The 13,400-nt window shown below is 41.2% G+C and overlaps 1 protein-coding gene across 9 annotated transcripts in view; it reads right to left on the bottom strand.

Moving 5' to 3' along the window:
• Window positions 1-13,400, bottom strand: part of MAP2K5 (mitogen-activated protein kinase kinase 5) — a 212,653-nt gene that overhangs the window by 111,025 nt on the left and 88,228 nt on the right. For all 9 annotated transcript variants that reach the window (XM_073304431.2, XM_073304437.2, XM_073304432.2 and 6 more), the window contains 3 exons: window positions 9,324-9,392; window positions 9,150-9,231; window positions 4,309-4,370 (listed from right to left, as the gene is read on the bottom strand). In XM_073304431.2, the coding sequence (XP_073160532.1) occupies window positions 4,309-4,370; window positions 9,150-9,231; window positions 9,324-9,392 (213 nt within the window). The remainder of the gene's footprint in view (window positions 1-4,308; window positions 4,371-9,149; window positions 9,232-9,323; window positions 9,393-13,400) is intronic.

Here is a 13,400-nt window from a genome sequence, read left to right as displayed (position 1 = left end):
AACAGAGTACATGAAAATTCAAGGAGTTTTTTTATGTAAGCTATGTTTGAAAGCTACAGAATAAAGAAAATGAGCATAAATTATTGTCATTCATTGAAACACTAAAACATACATTAAAGGAGATGCCCTTTTCCTATTAAGGATGAACATTTTGATTATTAAGCATTATTCTAAAAAGATGCCAGCATAGGGTATCTTTTGACTGAACATCTAGGAGGTATTATTGGTATTCAGTAAAGTAGGTTTTGCAACAATGACTTGACAAAGCCTTGACACAAAAAGTACTTCTACCTGCTGTCAATCACTCACTCTCTTGACAGTTCAAGTGCACATCCATTCAGGGAGAACTTCAATCAACATTAGCACTAAAAATACAGTGCACAATGTCACTAATTCAGAAATGGAAGTGGAGATAAATGTGTGAAGTGGCAAGCAAAGGTAGAATAGTATCAACCACAGAGATGCCTGAAAGCATACACACTGTAGTAGAAAATTGTTTAGCAAGATGGAGTAAGCCTTCCTCTTTCAGGGTTCTCATATTTTCTTTTTCCCATGGAAAAACCACTAGCCATTCACTAAATAAAGTGAATAATACAGTAAACAGAAAAAGGTTCCCTTCTCATCAAGGCTGCGTTGGGCAGAATGATCCAGAATTTTGTGATGGCATCAGAGACAGTTCTCTCCTCCCGAGGCTCACTTCTGGCAGCTTCTGCCATTCTCTCTCACTGCTTTCCTTCAACTAAACACCATCGGTCTTCTCTATGAGACTCCTCTCTTTCTCTGAGTCTTTATTCGGATTCCTCCCACTACCCTGCCCCTTCTCCGCCACTCTCTCATCCTTACTGTATCTTATTTCATCCACAGTAAATAACTAAAACTGAAAAAAGTCCAGTATTTGACAAGGCAGAACTTCTTTAGGAAAGAAAAGAATGGACCTGATAATGGACTCTTGCGGGATCAACTTGAGTCAAAGGAGTCTGGTGCTCCTCACTTCTCCCTGAACAGTGTAACATGATGTTTGGATGGTTGGGCAGCAGTAACAATGAAAGGAAACTGTAGACGGTATACAGAACAGTGCCAATAATCTTTTTACTTAATCTGTATTTAAGTGCAAGGGTTTGGTATTTCCCAGTCTATTTCCCAGCGGACAAGTGTCCACACCAGAAAGGGTACCACTGCAACTGGCCTCAACAGGTAATACTTGGCAGTCTCAGCAGACTTATTCTCTCAGCCGTAGAGATGATCGTGCCAAGTCGGGGATTAGTCACATCGGAAGGAGACAGTATGTGTAAGGCTACACAGTTGCTACCCTAATGCACCTGTATTATGGATACCTACTAAGAATTTCTACCAAATACATCACTGTGATATCTGTGACCCTTACAAGAAAATAAGTTCCTATCCCTTCCCTTCTTACTCTGGCTCTGGATAGCACCTTTGATCCTGTGGAGCGCGGGTGCCATGGAAGGTCCTGGTTGCCAAGAGACAATCCCCCAGTAGATTAAGACATGCACTTGAATGTGACTCACGTTCAATGGAGCGAGCAGAGCACAGGGGTAACGTTCTTTTCTAATGGTAAAAAGAACAGGAGGACTTGTGGCACCTTAGAGACTAACCAATTTATTTGAGCATAAGCTTTTGTGAGCTACAGCTCACTTCATCGGATGCATACTGTGGAAAGTGTAGAAGATCTTTTTATACACACTAATCATGAAAAAATGGGTGTTTATCACTACAAAAGGTTTTCTCTCCCCTCACCCCACTCTCCTGCTGGTAACAGCTTATGTAAAGTGATCACTCTCCTTGCTTAGCAGACAGACTACCGTGTCCTAGACTAGTTGGAGTTATTTCCAGGTGTATGGTGCGTCTGTCTGGAACCTTCCCTGGGCACTAAATTCACTCAAGATTTTTTTAAAAGAATAAATGCATGTCCCATCACGGCAGAACGGGTATAGCAAAGCCCAGGACTCAGGGCTTGTCTATGCTTAAAATGCTACAGCGACACCACTGCAGCTGTGCTACTGTAGTGCTTCAGTGTAGACACGACCGACGCCGAAGGGAGGGATTTTCCCATCGGCACCGGTGATCCACCTCCCCCAGAGGCAGCAGCTACATCAGTGGAAGAATTGGTCCATTGACCCAGCTCTGTCTGCTTGGAGACTTAAGTCAGCTTAACTACACCACTCATGGGTGTGTATTTTTCATACCCCTGACCGACGTAATTAAACCAATCTAATTTTCTAGGGTAGACTAGGCCTTAGCCTTGATTGATGCAGTAAAGATCTACATACTGTGTTGGGTGCTCTTGGAAAGATTTCACTTAAGAAGAATCATTTACTAATTTTGAAAAAGCTTTTAATTAACTGAAGTGCACATCATGTGCATTTTTGTGCAGACTCTACAGCCTACTGAAATTGTCGGCTCTCAGGATTATACAGGATAAATGCCCTGTGCATATAGTGCATGGAAGATGGAAAGAAGATTTATTGATTGAAAAAAAGCTCATGCTTCTCTCAGTACAGGACTCTTAGATTTCGTTTAAGTAAAATATATAATCTTGGGACATTTGTGTATTGTCCTGTCCCAATCTCTAGCCTTTGCTTTTCCATTTCCCTCTCATGACATGGACAGGGATGTAAATACCAAGCTAGCAATCCCTGGGACCTTTGGACAACAACAGTAAACTCTCTGGGGCAAGGATAGTGAGCCTGTGTGTGCACACATGGGCATATTCAGTGACTGTACAATGGGGTCCTGGGACTTTAGGTGCTACCGTAATTCAAATAATACACAACAACAAGCACCAGGGGCACTTTCAGGATACACGGCAGCAAAGAAGTTACTCAGCATGCAAGAGCTTTTGTTTCCCTCTCTCTGACTGTTCTCAAGCAAGTGCAGAGAACTAGCAAGGGGGCAGAGATAGCTTCCAAACTCCACCCTCACTGCAGGATGTGTCTGTTGTGGCTTATGAGTAAGGAAATGTGATCAAACTGCTTCTTTGAATCTGCCTGTTCATTTGTCCACCTTCTATCCCACCACCAGTCCATGCAGTGACCATAGTGCAGGCAGGTGTAGGATCAACACATGTCAGGTGTCAACCATCTGAGGTGAGTAGCAGGGAGTGTTTGCCAACAACAACAGATTTGGTAAGAGGTCAGGCTGAACAATGAGCAGATCTGAAGCTACTTAGACAAAATGTCATCGGAAAAGGATGTTCATTATTCTGGGCAGAGAACAGAGAGAAAGCAGAGCTGTGAATTACAATGAACAGAGACTAAATAGCTGCCTGTGTTGGATTAAAGGATTTAAATTATCATCTTGATGTATAATGAATGTGAAAACCCAGCACTTAATTAAATGGCACATGATAGAATAACTTTGTTATGCTTTAAATTGCTTAAGTTATCAAAGTATTTCTTAGATTTAGCAATTGTTTAGCAGTATCCCTCACCCCCATGATGTTTGCCAAGATGTTCAATTAGCCTCGGTTCAGGCTTTGAAAGCAGATTATAGAATAAAAAAGTGACTCCATATTTTGCAAACACCATTACCAAAATCAAGGGAACAATGCTCTTGTACTCACTATCAAGATGAAGCCCTCAGACGCTGCTGAGACACGCTGATGTGCTAGAGGGGGTTCTCAGGAGCCCCTTGTCAAAATTCTGCCACCAAACTGAAGGGAGGTTGGGGCTGATATCCCTGCCTAGGACAGGGTTCAGTTCCCCACTCCCTTGGGATTAGAGCTAAATCACCCCTACTAGAGATGACTTGTGTGAAGGATCACAGAAATGGGTTGGGAATGCAACATGCCCCATAGGCATGTTTTTACCAGACTTTCTCTTCCAGGAGAGCAACTACAGTCTCCTGCTTGTTGCTTTAGGAAACAGATCAACAGTGGGGAAAAACTGTACTGTACAAGCGGTTAAACACACGATGCTACTGCACCTTGAGAACAGGCGTATGCAGCAGAACAAAGCAAGCCTTTGTTCGTTCCCATCAGGTTTAGTCACAACTTCCTGGCCCAAGGAGCAGATCTAAATGATTCACCTGCCTTTGTGCATAGAGAGGACCAGAAGAGCTGAAACACACAAGTCAGTCAGCAGCAGTTCAGCAGATGCACAAGACCAGCCACCATAATACGTCACTACGGTCCCATTGTCACATGGTCTTACTGCTGCTTATCAAGGCCGTAACAGTGCACAGAAAGGATGGGAACAACTACAATGGCCCAATGAGAGGACACCTGATACAATCAAATCTAAGACTGGATACGCACATGACACAACCATCAAAGACAAAAATACTTACAGCTACTGCTATTCTTCCTAGTACATGCTCTGGAATTTTTCTGTAAACATCCAAAGAACCACCTGTAGGGACAGACAGACAAAGTGTGATTAGTTAATATAAAATCAAATACTACCCTAGATTTAAAGGTTTTCTAGCCCTTTGGTTATTAATAAAAATGCCATAAACAACATAACAGTAACAGTGTCAGAATTAACTGACCTTAAATAACATTCATTCTCTGAACAACCATAGGAGACAGAGCTCTCAACATCTCTTTTCTTCCCATGTTTGCAAAGATATTACTAACGTCTTTTCAGAATACATCCATATCGCAGGACAGAAAGCAAAAAACAGACTTTATTCTAGAGAACTGAACAAGGTTTGGTGCACCTTAATTTACTGCTTAGTAATCTAAAGACTTCAGAAGAATTACAACAGATTACGAAGTCAAAATCATCATTTACACCTGGTCACAAAAAGCCACGTACAACTGATGCTATCAAAAGCTATTGGTATCTAACACAGTGAAACGTGCCCCTGAAATCAACCTTCCCCTGCAGATCAAACACATAAGGATTGACTGCACCTCAAAGTCACATCTCTGAACTAAGGGATGTCTGGAGATGCAACAGAGAGCTTCTGCTAGTATATTCCTTTATTTACTACCTGCCCACAACTCAGTATGGCCAGCCACTATATGTGGAGAAGATGGAGAACACTGGTTCCTAATGGGATGCCAGGCATCCCCAGAAGACTAGGAAGGACAGTTTCCACTTGCCTATCTTTTATTAGATTATTTATTCTGGAAATTCATGCCCAATTAATGAAAAAACCCATTTAAAAATTATAAAGTTTGTTCAGAAAAACAAATTTAAAATTGAGGATGTAAAATAGATGAACAACATATAGGTGAGCCAGCTCTGATTTCCTGGCTTGTGAAGGCATAAATCAAAACATAAAACAGATGCAAAGAGGGATTTTCAGATTTGCTAGGTACTGCTTTCATCAAAGACAATGTGGTTTTACCAAAGAATCCAGATTGAGCAGAGTTAGGCCAACACTGCGAAATTTTGAAAATCCCACACTTTCACTTGTTTATGGTTGAATTAAAAATCATAAAAGACATTCTGTAATGCAGGAGTCCAGAGAATAATCACAGGATTCTTAATCCATTCTGGACTCCTGTTCCATTTTTCACCTGTTAGTCGTGTGAGTAATAGTTACTCCAAAGAGCTGCTCCAGTTTCTTCATGTTCTCCATCTTTGGAAATACAGTATTTGTGCTGGTCTTCACTAACACTGCTCTATCTCATTTCCTTAAGGAGATAAGGTGGGTGAGGTAATATCTTGAATTCCACAGAGTGTATAAGCTAGAAAGCTTGTCTCTCTCACCAACAGAAGTTGGTCCAACAAAAGATATTACCTCACCCACCTCGTCTTGCTAATATCCTGAGACCAACACGGCCATAACATTGTTTTCTTAAAATCATTTCTATTTATGTGTTAAGTTTTGTTTTTAAATGTAGAGTGTCTATGTTCAAGGCATGAGACTGGACTTAAATTTTTTAAGTGAATTTAGCTGGGCTCTTACACAGTGTGATGAAAGGTAGCACAGCCTTCATGTCTATTCAACACCATAGAAGGTCAAGTGTCAGGACAGCCAGGTGACCAGCCTGGCTTGAGCTGGAGCAGGGGAAGGAGCAGTCTGTCAGAACTACCAGATAGCAGGGAGCATCCCCAACAGGGTGTCAACATTGAGCAGACTGCAGTGGCTGCTTTCATTAGGAACCTGTATACCTGCCTTGGTTAGACCCTTGCTTGTGGATTGGCTGATATCTCACAGGTAATTATCTCAAATGACACATCAGGCTCAGAGCACTCATCACAGAAAGGGAAGGCTGCTCACAGGCTCAGGTCATTCTTATTCATGTTCATGAGTCTACTGAGCAGTGTACATTTACCGCTGCAAAAAAATAGTCTATTCTCACACATCAGCAGCCAAGTCTTGTGCTTAAAAAGTGAATAGTTTGACTATAGACAGTGCAGTGGAAGAAAGCAAAGCACACTGATCTTAGAATATCCAAACGTTTTTGTTGTGCAAAGCACACAGTGGACAAAAATTGTGGTCAATGTTCAAAACTGGGAGCCTAAATTTAGGCTTCTAAATCCACATGTAGGCACCTAAACAAACAGGGCCTGATCTTTAAAGGTGCTGAGAACCTGCAGCTTCCATTAACTTCAATTAAATTTGAGGGTACTCTGCACTTCCAAAGAGAAGACAGCGATAATAAAAACAATCCAACAATGTATTTCACCATCTTTATTTAGTAAAATAGCATTTTTATTACAGATGTAAAAGTGAAACGGCAAATAAGCCTCGTTTTATGTTCCCATTGATTTTGAAGATCAATTGGCAGGTGCCAGGATGAGCCAGGTCAAGCAGTTCAAGCTCTGCACTTCAGTATTTGTAAACCACGATTCACGTAGTTTTCTTTGCTTTCAAGTCCATAAGAGGAGAACCAATACTACTGTGTGTGTGTTTTTACTCTGCATCCCCTTAATACATAAGTATCCCCAAACATACAGATGCAAAATATCGAGCTAACCTTAGAACTCCATCTGTGATTAGCTATTCCACAAAAGAAGTATTTATTCACACAGCCATCCATGGAATTCACTGCCATAGGACACTTTTGAGACACAGTTCAATGGGATTTTTTAAAGAGGAGACTGGATACACACAAGTCTTTATACACAACTATTCCAAGACAGGAAGGCTTGTCAAAAATGGTTACTAGGGGTTAAAAAGTGTCATGCTTAAGGGCTATTCACTTGCAGGGGTTAGGAGGTAAATGTTTCCATCTTCACCTGCAGCCATAAGAAAGTTTTGAACAAAAGTTTTGACAAGGTCTCATTATGTGAGTTTTGTTCTTCCTTTATATTATTGTTTACAGATCATTGCCAGAGGGAGTGTACACTGCATTAGATGGACCAGAGTTCTTTTCCAACATGATTCCAAGTAACTTTCGCATGGTCAGCAAATACCAGTGTTGTGCAACATTATGAAAGATGCACATCTTAAAGGGTTAACTGTTCTTATACAAGAATTCAGAATGGCGAACATTTACAAATAGGTACTTCTGTCACTTTTTAATTGCATTTGAATTTCCCTGCTCACTTATAGACCCTGATCTTCAGACTGTAAGTAGATGCACATTGTAGCATTTCCAAATATTTCCCTACTTGGAATGCCCACCACATGACATGCACATTTAAATACCAATTTGTACACAAGTTTCCAGCAGCCTATTCTCAACCCCAGAGTACATTAATGAGAACACAAATATTGAAAATCAAACCCATTGGGCAATGTTTGTACAGTACAAGAACATCAATGAACTTCACATCTGGGTTTTGTTGAATATATATATATATATATATATATATATATATATATATATATATATATATAAAACCTTAGCATTTAAAGAAGATCAGAGCTACAACTCATCTATGAAAATGGGTTGCTATGAACTTCAGAATAGCAAAGGGAAGCGCAAAAAGAATGATCATATCTAGACTTTAAAACAGATTATTGTAATGAGCAGAAATCTATAAAAAACTCTGAAAGACTTTATTTGCGATCCTCAATGGAAGAAAGAAAAGAAGGTAGCCAACAATGGTCGTTGACACACATCTGTTTTATGTAAACTTCCTATGAGAGAGCCATCTTTGCATGACTATTTATATTATAAATTACTTGCAAGACTTCTATTTCTTCATATCCAACTCAACTGCACCTTTGTAAAAAAAAACCTAGCTATGCCAGAAAATGCTGGCTCATGAGAAATTCATAGAGCGTCATGGATTATTGCTTCAGTGATGTAATGACAACATAAAACTAAGACTAGAATGCTGGAAAATGTTTAAGTTTTCATGCACCAGACACTGGAAGACTGTATCTGTCATGCAAGAGAGACTCCCAGACTTGATAGACAGAGGATAGCAATGATTATAAATCGCTTTAATAAGATTACTTTGCTTGTTGAAAGTGCCTTTTATTCAAGGATCTCAAAGCACAAAATTTCAAGGTAAAAGTGCGAATAAATCTCCAGAATGACATTGGAACCAGATCACAGGGTAGGGAGTACTATAGGCCTAAAACAGGTTTCAGAGTAACAGCCGTGTTAGTCTGTATTCGCAAAAAGAAAAGGAGTACTTGTGGCACCTTAGAGACTAACCAATTTATTAGAGCATAAGCTTTCGTGAGCTACAGCTCACTTCATCAGATGCAGTGATCATCTGATGAAGTGAGCTGTCGCTCACGAAAGCTTATGCTCTAATAAATTGGTTAGTCTCTAAGGTGCCACAAGTACTCCTTTTCTTATAGGCCTAAAAGAGATTCAGACTGGAAAAAATAAGGGTACACTCCAAAGGAAACTGAGTGCAGCAGAGCTAAACAGCTGTGTTGGAAAATAATTCGTTATCTTGCAATTAAGAACCAATTTTCATGGAAAACTCACAGGACATTGGGTTAATAGATTTCTTTAAAAGAAAATCTGTTTTGGCTATTGAAACATTAAAAGAAAAGAACAGCTGTTTTGTCAGTGAAGACAGATTGCATGGAAGAATCAAATATCAAAACACAGATTAAACTAGCACTTATTTCTGTTCTATTTAAATTTTCAATAAAAGCAAATGAAATTACATTCAGAAAAATATTCTACATAATGAAATATTTAATGTAAAGTGGTAATTCTAACATCCTTTTTAAAATGATCATATTCTCCAGTACATTGGAAGTATAGATCTTTAAATGTTTTTTTTTACAATTAAGAGTACACAAAATAGTCAACTCACCATCCATGAACTCTGTACATAGTGAAATTCTGTTTTCTACAAAAAAAGCGCCATAAAATCCTATGATATAAGATGAGTCGCACTGTAAAAAGAAAAAAGAACCCTATTCAAAAAAGCCTCTGCATAAAGACTACAGACAAATGTAATTAAAAGTAAGTGTTATAAAAAGAATACCTTATAAAGGATTTCTAATTCCGACATAATCTGCTTTTGGAGTTCCAGTGTAATATCTAAAGGTATGAGCTAAAAATATAAACATTAGAAACATTATCTGTTCTGAAATAAAATACAAGTAAATTATATTGAATTAAAATCAACAGCATATATTGATAGTCTGTATGTGAAAGAGAACGTGGGAGCCAGTAATGGCAGCGAAAGGAAACTGGAGGCCAAAGGACAGAATTAATTACTTGTAAAAGCTAGTCACAGGTTAAACTGACTATAGAACCTACTTCGGCCACACACATTCCCTAAGGAATAAGAGGAATAATTTACCCTAACAGTATAAGGCAGCACCACCTAGCACCGTGGTTCTCAAACTTTTGTATTGGTGACGCCTTTCACACAGGAAGCCTCTGAGTGCGACCCCCCTTATAAATTAAAAACAAATTTTTTTATATTAAACACTATTATAAATACTGGAGGCGAAGCAGGGTTTGGGGGTGGAGGTTGACAGCTCATGACCCCCATGTAATAACCTCATGACCTCTAATTTGAAAACCCTTGGCCTAATACTTTGCACTTATAAAGGCATCTTTAACTCAAGGATACTACAGCACTTTTACATATATTCAACCACACCTGAAAGATGCGATCCTCATTTTACAGACAGGGAAGCTGGAGCAAAGAAAGACAGCGTCAATCAAGTCTGTGGTAGGTGCATAGACAGAGCTCAGGTCAACTGATTTCCAGCCCTGGCGTGAGCACTTTTCAACTGTGGCTGGCCATGAAACACCGAGAACTCTGGACCCTGATAAACTTTGCAGAATGCAGCCAAGACACTTTACACATTCTAAGCAAGTCCTGTAGCATTTACGCGAATTCTCCAGCACAAGTCAGAGTGGATACTACTGTAGGAGTGCATGTGCCTCATGAACATGAGGCCCAAGTATTTTGAATAAGTGGCGTATGTCAGGGGCCGTGCACGTGTCCCGTGCCTTCTTGTGCTCCAGTACAAAGGATAAGGAGCAATGACTCTCCCCCAGGTCCCTCACAATTTAAAGACCATGTTGCTGAGGACTCCAAAAAGCAGGGATGGAGGACAGGTCGTGGGATCTGCACTGACTACAACATCTCAAAGAACCATAGTTACCATTGTCTCCATTGTGTCAGTATGGATCCCACTGTACAGGACTGGCAAACAGTACTCCCTCTGGACGGTGAGAATGAGGAGAGCTGCATTAGTCAGCTAGCAATTGAAGAACAGCTCTCTCCAATCTGGCATCAGTACTAACCATCACGACAAGGATGTAAAGTTTAACAAATATCAATGGCTTGCTCCATATTGCTGCTTTGCAAATCTCAGATACTTGTACATTTCTGAAGCAGGCCAAAGACACTATATATGCCCTGGTGGAGCGTGCCATGATGCCTGGAGAGAGAGGCTCGCCAGCTAACTGATAACAGGAGATGCAACGACTGATCCACTTAGAGATTTTCGCTGATGAGATGGTTTGTCTTTTCAACCATCCAGATATAGCAAAAAAAAAACAAAAACAAGAGGAGAAAGATTAAACATTTTGGTCTTGTGATAACAGAGCAAGAAATGTCCAAAGTAGCTTCTTCTCTTCTGGCATTGAATGGGGCTGTAGGAAGAAAATGGGTAAGTTAATTGACTACTTCAGGTGAAGCTCCAAGATGACCTTAGGGATGAATTTAGTGTGTGGTCTCAGAACCATCTTGTCCCTGTGAAAGCTACGGAGGGAGGTCTGGCCATAATGGCCTGGAGCTTGCAGACCCTCCACACTGAGGTGATGACAACCAGAAAGACTGTCATAAGGGTAAAGTGACGAATCAAACAATCCAATAACGGCTCAAACAGAGACTCCATAAATGTTAGGAGGACAATGTTGAGATTCCATGTAGGAGGCAGGTCTCTAACAGCTGGGTAAGTAAGCAGGAAGTCCTTAAGGAATCTCAGTACTGTTGGATGTGAGAAGATGAGTATGACTGTATTGGAGCTGGCATTCCAAAATAGCTGCAAGATGGAAACACTAAGTGCAAATGCAGCTTGTTTCAAGTGCAGCTTGTAGTTGAGGATCCAGAGTTTCAGAGCCTCTGCTGGCTCCAGTTTACGTTGGAGTGATCATATGGAGATTCATTTCCATTTGAAGGAGTGGATCTTTAATAAATGGCTTCTTGCTCTGCATGAGGATTTCTTGAATTTGTTGAGAACAATCTGTCAGCAGTGTTCAATCAGCCAACATCCACACCGTCAGGTGCATGGTTTGAGTACAATATCTGGCAGTGGTTCTGAGATATTACATCCAGGCAGAATGGGAGATGGATGGGAGGCTGAATAAACATGGGCAAGAGATCAGAGCCAAAACTGCCTCAGGCAGAAGGGAGCTCTTCGGGTTAGTCAACTGTCTGACTTTTAATTTCACCCTGGAGAACAGGGGAGTCACGGGAGAGATGTATAGGAGGCCCGGTGATCACCATTGCAGGAAGATGTCTGGCAAAAACTGCCTCAGGCAGAAGGGAGCTCTTCGGGTTAGTCAACTGTCTGACTTTTAATTTCACCCTGGAGAACAGGGGAGTCACGGGAGAGATGTATAGGAGGCCCGGTGATCACCACTGCAGGAAGATGTCTGGCTAAAAACACAGGTTCATGCCTCCTCTGGAACAGAAGTATGGGCACTTGTGAAGGTCTTCAGAGGCAAACAGTTCTATCATGGGAATACCCCACTGGCAAAATATGGGCGCTGCGATGGACATCTGCAGTCACCACTTGTGGTTGGTTACCATATGCTGGCTTGAAAAATCTGTCAGGTTGTTGCTGGTTCCTAGAAGGATTAGAGCCAATAGGGTTAACCCCTGGAGAGGAGACCAAGTGCATAGTCTAATGGCTTTTCGGCATGAAGGGGAAAAGCAAGTGCCTCCTTGCTTGTATATACAGCATATTAAGGACGTGTTGGCTGTCCAGTTCTACGACAATGCAGGCCACTGGATGACCCTCAGCTCCAGGACATTCAGATGCAGCTTCAAATCATCCTGAGACCGGGTCCCCTGCATCTGCAGATGATCCAGATGGGCACCCTAACCTGTCTCTGAAGTGTCTGTGATGAGTATTATCATCAGGGAGTGGGATCAAGAAGGAAAGCCCTTTCTGGATATACTCTGGGTCCAACCACCAAGTGTGGTCCTGCAGGACCTGGGGCAACATCCCAGACAAAAAAATTTCCATCTTTGATTCACTGAAAATGCTGGAAAAAAACCAACTGGTTTCAGTTTGACACAAATCAATTTTTTTTTTTATTTTTCAGAACTGCCAACAAACCGAAAAAAAAACAGTTATTCATCCAACTCTAGTTGGTGTTGCTTCTCTACCCATGTTTCAGTGTTATATTATAGGCTGGCATCTGCCTCATGGCCAGGTCCAACAGTTCCCCATTTATGAGGACAATGATTCTGGCTGCCCCAGGAGCTGTCAAACTATCGAAAGGCTTATAAGCTTTCTCTCATATGTGATAGGAAGTCTCTATTGCCTGAATCTTAGCAATTCTCAGAAGGAGTTCTTAGAATGACTGGAAGTCATCTGGCACCAGATATAGTGCCAAAGACATGGCCTCATTGGGCAATGAGGATGATTGGTCCTTTGGTGGCAAAAGAGGATTCTTTTGTGGTCCTTTGGTGGCAAAAGTAGTTGTTCTGCCGCTGGGTATTTTTTTCCCTTGGAAGCCTGGAATAGGTGGTCTGCCCAGAGAAGCTGATGGAGAGAATGATCTCTCCCTCTTCCTTGAATGTCATGTGGACCAGCTCCTAGAGGTCTGGGATGGTAAACCCCAATAAGTCCAAAAGGGACATAGTGGCATGCCAGATGATCGGCATTGGTCAGTCCAAAGCTGTTCCTGACAAAATGACCGCTGAGCCCTGTCAGGAGAGCAGACAGGCCTTCCTATGAGGTTGGCCACAGATCTCAGAGGAGAGAATTCTCTGCTTAAAAGCGGAAGGAAGATATATGCTGGAGACAGAGAGATTGAGTAGACCTCTTCTAAGGGCAGCACTGAGACATGCGTCACACTCTGTACC

The sequence above is a fragment of the Lepidochelys kempii genome, chromosome 10, assembly GCF_965140285.1.
Source record: "Lepidochelys kempii isolate rLepKem1 chromosome 10, rLepKem1.hap1, whole genome shotgun sequence".
Classification (NCBI taxonomy): Eukaryota; Metazoa; Chordata; order Testudines; family Cheloniidae; genus Lepidochelys; species Lepidochelys kempii.
The sequence above is the reverse complement of the archived record's forward strand: the minus strand, read 5'-3'. Positions and strand labels throughout refer to the sequence as shown.